Source organism: Acanthochromis polyacanthus, chromosome 2, assembly GCF_021347895.1.
Source record: "Acanthochromis polyacanthus isolate Apoly-LR-REF ecotype Palm Island chromosome 2, KAUST_Apoly_ChrSc, whole genome shotgun sequence".
Lineage (NCBI taxonomy): Eukaryota > Metazoa > Chordata > Actinopteri > Pomacentridae > Acanthochromis > Acanthochromis polyacanthus.
In genome coordinates this window covers 24322718-24329138 of record NC_067114.1, presented here as the reverse complement: position 1 = coordinate 24329138, position 6421 = coordinate 24322718, and the positions used below count along the sequence as shown (strand labels likewise).

The 6421-nt window shown below is 42.3% G+C and overlaps 2 protein-coding genes across 7 annotated transcripts in view; one reads left to right on the top strand and one right to left on the bottom strand.

The window, feature by feature from the left end:
• The first annotated feature begins 332 nt into the window (after positions 1–332).
• LOC127532990 (nicotinamide riboside kinase 2-like) lies at positions 333–604 on the top strand. The gene has a single exon (XM_051944950.1). It carries the CDS (start codon positions 348–350, stop codon positions 585–587), a length of 240 nt encoding a protein of 79 aa, XP_051800910.1. The 5' UTR covers positions 333–347; the 3' UTR covers positions 588–604.
• A 1750-nt stretch (positions 605–2354) lies between these two features.
• LOC110961144 (A-kinase anchor protein 13) overlaps positions 2355–6421 on the bottom strand; it is a 110397-nt gene continuing 106330 nt past the window's right edge. For all 6 annotated transcript variants that reach the window (XM_051940936.1, XM_051940946.1, XM_051940952.1 and 3 more), the window contains one exon: positions 2355–5326. In XM_051940936.1, coding sequence (XP_051796896.1) covers positions 5274–5326 — 53 coding nt within the window. In that variant the 3' untranslated portion in view covers positions 2355–5273. The remainder of the gene's footprint in view (positions 5327–6421) is intronic.

Below are 6421 nucleotides of genomic sequence, written 5' to 3'. Positions count from 1 at the left end.
GGACATGCACCTAAAATGTTGGTTTAACCGAGTATTCCCTCCAAAATCCTCAGAGACCTGAGGGGCTGGTTAAAAGGAATATTCCACCTAAAACCTCAACTACGGCAGTATGTGTAGCAGCGACAGCAGAAAGAGGTCCTCTCTGGGTGGAAGAACCGCGTCCGAGTGGCAACTCCCTTTCTGCTATTACCTTACTCACTAAACTCAAGTGCCAAGGAGGACTCGAGTAGTTGATGTTTCCTGCTGCAACCTTCTCTTTTTCAGCTTTCTTCCACGCCCGATCACTCCCGACCAAGTTTTTGTTGACGTTTTTGACTCTTTTTCCGAGCTTTGACCAGTCCGTGAACATGAAGTACATCATCAGCATCGACGGCGTAACCAATGGAGGGAAAATCACACTCACCAACTGCTTGATCAAGAACCTGCCCAACTGCTGCGTGGTCCATCAGGATGACTTCTTCAAGCCCCAAGATCAGATTGAAGTTGGTGAAGATGGCTTTAAGCAGTACGATGTCATCACTGCTCTGGACATGGACGCCGTGATGAGTACCATCTACGCGTGGCTGGAGAACCCGGTGAAGTTTTAGAAGTCTCATGGTATTAAAAAAACACCCTGGACACAGAGATCACAAGGAGGAGGAGGAGACTCACATCCTCCTTGTGGAGGGCTTCCTGCTTTACACCTACAGGCCTTTGATGGGTGTGCTAAACCAACGTTACTTTATTTCCGTCCCATATGAAGAATGCAAAAAGAGAAGGTGCTCTAGGAAGTAGACGGTGCCAGACCCCCCCACAAGTCCATCATAAGTTGAATGTTAACAGTCCAAAATGAAAAGGTCATATACAGCTTTCCTACTGGGTTTAAGAGCGAAAAAAAACCCATGAAAAATACTTTGTAAAAGCGAGAGGTCGGTTGCAGCTTTAATTTTTTCTTAAAACTTTTCGGTGGCCCCCACAAAATATCTGTTGTACCCCCCTGTGCCCCCCCACTAAAATGAATCTGGATCCGCCTCTGGAGCAGAGGAGACTCTCACACTCAGGAGAAAAGAAACAGTGTGTATCGAACATGTGCAAATATCCATCCATCCATCATCTATACGCCACTTAATCCTCATTAGGGTCACGCTGGGCTGGAGTCTATCCCAGCTGACTTAGGGTGAAGGCAGGGGACACCCTGGACAAACAATCACACTCACATTCACACCTACAGACCATTTAGAGTTACCAGTTACCCTCAGCATGTTTTTCGGCTTGGGGGAGGAAGCTGGACTACTCAGAGAAAACCAACGCATGCACAAGCAAACTCCATGCAGAAGGCCCAGACGCGAACCGGGGATCTTTTAGCTTCAAGGCAAAAGTGCAAACCACCGAGCCACTGATGCACAAATGTAAATAGCAAATATTTTGTTTTTACATTCTTTAGCTTTTGGATTGTGCTGGCTGTGCTGCACTTACACTGATCTAGTGCAGTGTGGAAGGTCACTCTGAAGCTGTTTATGAATGCAGATGGATCAACAGTTTCAGAGTGAGGGCCTCAAATGCACTAACATGCATGCACAGCTGAGCCAGCTCCTAAAACTTAGAGAGGTTTGGATTGCGGCACACAGAGTGGTACGTCAGTCTCCTTTAATGACAACAGTACTCCACTATATCTTTACAAAGCAGGTACCTGGAGTTGTTTGTTGCAATATCAATGTTCAAAATATTGCACCTTTAAAGGGCATTTTTCTGTTGACCAGAACAGAAAATCTGAACATTTTGTTTTCCTCAGCTAAAAATATTAGTTGACTATTTATTACAGCAATGCTATATGTACCAAATTAAGCATGCATGGCCCTGTAACCATTTTGTTCAAGAAATTTAATAAGGACAAACAAGTTAGTATATCCAACAGGTTGTTCTTTGTATATTTATTAACATTTAAATACCCCCCAGGCACGTTAAACACAGAAAATTCCAGCTCTGCTTGGAATAGTAATTGGTGTCTGATAAGATTGCGCAGTCTCATTGAGCAAACCCTCCATCTATGAATATGCAAATATTGCTCATTTGAAAAGTTTACTACTACATACAAGATACTTTTACTGAATCCCTTCTCAGTTTATGTGAACTGGAGGTGGTTAGTTTCCATATGACAAATTTTCAGTAAATTTCATGACACTGTCACTAAATGCAGCTAGCGTGTCTCACGGTCTGTATTGGAACAATGTCAAACTGTATCGTCAGACTCAGACTGAGGTCACGCTTGTACATACAGATTTAAGGAAGCACAGAGAAAGCTTTCTCTTTCAACACATCAAAATGAAACACCTTTTTAGCATCAGACATCAAACCGTCAGACAAAACAGGCAATATCATGCATATATTAAGATCTTTTTTTATTATGAGAGAAATATGCCTTTACATTGTTCATCACCCGGTGGTGAGAATAAAACATAAATAAAACATTCTTACAAAATGCTGCAATAAATCACAAATCAAACAATTCATTTTTTACATTTGATTTGTTTTATACATAAATCATATTTACACATTTGCCCTTTTTTACATTGCTGAGAATGAAACATCTGTGTACCATTTGTATAGTACAAACATTTCCTTCGTTTCAAAGCAGAGGTATAGAAGCTCTCCTCTCTCTCCTGAGAAGACGCTGGGTTCTACTCTAGTGCATTTTATCATTAAGATTTAAGGCTACGCAGGGTTCACCTGATGGACACACTCGTCTCTTACAGACAGGTTTATCATCATCATTTTCCCGACTTGCGTCTGCTGATTGTCCCTTACAGAGACAGGTTTGTGGTTCTGCTGGTCGCTCCCTCCAACCTTTTATTCCCCCCACATTAAAGCTGCTGCTGACTGGTTCCACTGAATAACCAATTACAATCTCTGACAACTTATTTGTTTCTGCAGTCAATTACAAATGCCGTGGGGAAAATGTCACCGAGTGTGAGAGCCCACGCTCATCACATTATCTCTGTACGGCAATGACCTGCTGAGAAAAATATGTCAATTTCTCACAGCGGGGAGAGAACATGGGGAAAAAAAAGAGAGAAAGAAACAGTTCCATACTTTGTGGTTGTCCTTGTGTGAGGGAGTGAATTTATTTAGTTATAGGTGCAGTGCTCCCTAGTGGTCAAAACACACCTAAAGCGACAGAGGAAAAAAATCCCATTCCTCTCTGTTTCTTTGACAGGATTACACCAAAGCCATAAACAAAAGACATGAAGCAACTAATTGGCAGGCCCCGTAAGCCTCTTACAAGACACACTATAATAAACCAGCCTGGACATGAAGTCAAATCCTCAACACAGACGGCGAGTTAACAAACAAGCACTTCAACGCGAGACAAAAGAGGCAGCAAGGAAGCAGTTCAGTGTCGCTGCTCTTCACGGGTTAAGGATTCTTCTTTAACTTCTTCTCTTTCTTCTTCCTACCTGTCCAGCAGGTAGTTGTGAGGCCCACAGTGTGGCCTTAGTGGGTATAAAACACAGGCTTAAACATTACAACAGATCACCTTGGAAACACTCTACGAAAGCTACCAGCCCCTTCATTAACGTTGAACCGCAGCACCTTTTATCTACTTCCAACACATTAGCTGTCTTTGGATCATCATTGTTGCCCTCGATTAAAAAAATTCCACCAAATACAAAGATCTCCTCGATTGATATCTTACACTGACAAAAATAATGTATGAACATTTTAGGACCAAAGTGCTTCACAACACTGATGAGTGCTGATTAATGTGAAATGATCAGAGACTCAGGTCTAGTCATTAAAAAGAGACTCATAACATGTTTTAGTTCATGTCCTTTGCCATTTTTCCTAACCAGCTGCTTTGTATCTAAATTAACCGCCTCCATTTCCTAAAACCATCAGCCGTGTGCGTCTACCGAGTCCATTATCAGAACTGAAAGACGGGGATATAGAAAGTTGAACTCTTTAACAGACAGAAGCCATTAGCATGCTACCTGCAGAGTTACATGCAATTAAAAAACGAAGGAAAGCCCCGCTTGTCTGCTTTCAGATGAAAGATGAGGGCTGCATAAAAGCCCATTGACAGGCAGATAAAGCGAGGATCAAGCTAATATCCATCCAAGGCTCTAAAACACACTAAAGGATATGAATTGAGCCATTAGACACAGGAAGATATGTCTCAATCCGTTCATTACTGTTGAGCCTAAAAAAAAAATACAAACGCTCATCTGAAGAGTTTCACTCCAAAATGGAGATATCCGTAATTCAAATAAATTAAAACCTCGTCAAGCAACGTGATTGATGGCTTGAAGTCATCGTTGAGGATTACTTCAGTTATCATGTGCCAGTTGCATTATGCTGACAAACTGGAGGAAAAAAATGAATGGATGCAGTCACATCAGAGTACAGAAATGTCAGCCTGCAATTTCCTTTCATTGTGGAAGCATCTCAGAGTGAAACACTGGAACCAGCACTGGGCTTTTTGGATGAAGAAATGTTGCTTGGACACATATTTCCTTCTGTGGCTTCAGTTTTCAATTAACTGTCAATGAATATGACTAAGCGTGAGGAGTTTGCAGTGCCACATGGAGCCCGCTGACTTTCATGTGTGTTTCTGAGTGGCATTTGGACACGGCTTGTATGTGCGGTTGAAGTCACATGGAAAGGGCTCTGATTCTGTAAATGAACATAACAGCCTGCTGGTGTGGGACTTGATGCCAGGACGGACCGTTGAAAAAAGTCGACCCTAACAGACATGCAGACAGAGAGGCAGTGAAGCCGCAGTCGAGCTCGAGAGGCAATTCACTGTGAAATGCTTTCAGTGTGATACTGAGCTGTCAAAAATGTGTGATTCTTCAAAATGAAGAAATTCTGACCGTTTCTCTGGAAAAGGAAAGAGGCTTTTTGGACAGAGAATACCCAAAAGTGCACAGCTAATCCACACCCCCTATTTTTATGTACTGCAAGTGTATGGATGAATGCCTACATGCACACCATGACAGAATCCCTAAAACATTCTATTTTCCAACAACTCAAAGCTGTGGACTTTAAATACAAGAAAACACATTTTTCCGCTTCTTCTTGTGTGTACTGTTAAATTGTTCTACATTATGATACGGAAAATCCACTAAAAGCCTTTTCAAGGTGGGCCGGGCCGGGCAGTAAACTGCAGTGTTACATACTGTACAGTACGTAGAGGGATGTGTTTGGCAGTAACACATTCCTCTGGGTGTAAGAATGGCATGATGGGTTCAGGATGATGATGAAGAGGAGGAGGATGAGGAGGGCAGCCACTTCTCTTAGCAGAAGAAGATCTCTCCGTCCAGAGAAGGCTCTGGGAGGTGCTGGGGGTCTGGAAGGAGGAGAGGAGAGGCGTCAGTGTCAGTGTCGCTAGACAGGGTTTTGATTTGTGATCTGTTGTAGGGAGATTTAGTGAGCGGCCGCACCGAGCTCCACACGGTGCCATCAACAATTGTCAAAAGCTGCCAGGGAGCGCAGCTTAATATGCTGTATGTTAGCTCACTGCTCATATCAGAGCCTACAAATGTATGTGTATTCTAATAGGACTCTGTGCTTTTCATATCAGACGTATGCCTCGTGCATCTTCTGCTGTGTTGTTGTGTGCAGCATGCTGCTGATCTGTAAACACAGGGAGACTGAACTCTTAAAAAAAAAGAAAAACAGCAAAATATATATGCACCTGTGCAATATTACTTCATTTCATAAAGTCCTGCTGAGGCTGTGAGGCTGTTAAAGCTCCAACTCAAATGTAGGGCAGCTGAATTATTTACTTTTCTGACTGGTTTAATATTGCAGCAAATCTCAGCTGTGTCTCAGACCCATATGATACTCTGAGCAGGTTTGATTATGCAGAGAATCCAACACTTTTGGATGTGCCGTTAATGAACACTATCCTTCCACAATGCAAAGCAGAGGAAAGGGAGGAGCTCTGGAAGCACCTCAGAAAATGAATTATACACCGACAGCAAAGTGAACTGACTATGATGTGAGCTACCTTTTAGTCAACTGTTGTACAATCGAAATAAAAAACAGTGTAGTTATGATTTTCTGAAGACTGAAATCCTTTCCACGTGTGGCGATAATCTAACTGCTATTCTAGAACAGACTCAATCTGAGGACAGCTGCTAAACCTGATCCATCCTGTCTTCATATCAAGGATCATTTACAGTTATGAGTAAATAATGAAGTTAAAGCTGCTATGTGTGGAGAAATGCATGCAGCTTTCTCCCTTTTGCCGTCTGTGTCATCTTTGGACCAAATTGGTGCTGAAATGTGGAAAAAAGTTCCCAAATCACTTCGCACAACTCAAAGTCCTGTCATTTGAATGTCGCACATGCAGTTCAGACCTGTGCTGTGGTTAAAGTGAAACAGAAATGTCACTTGCTCTGAATAAGTAAGATTACCATTTCAACTTTGATGGAAAAAT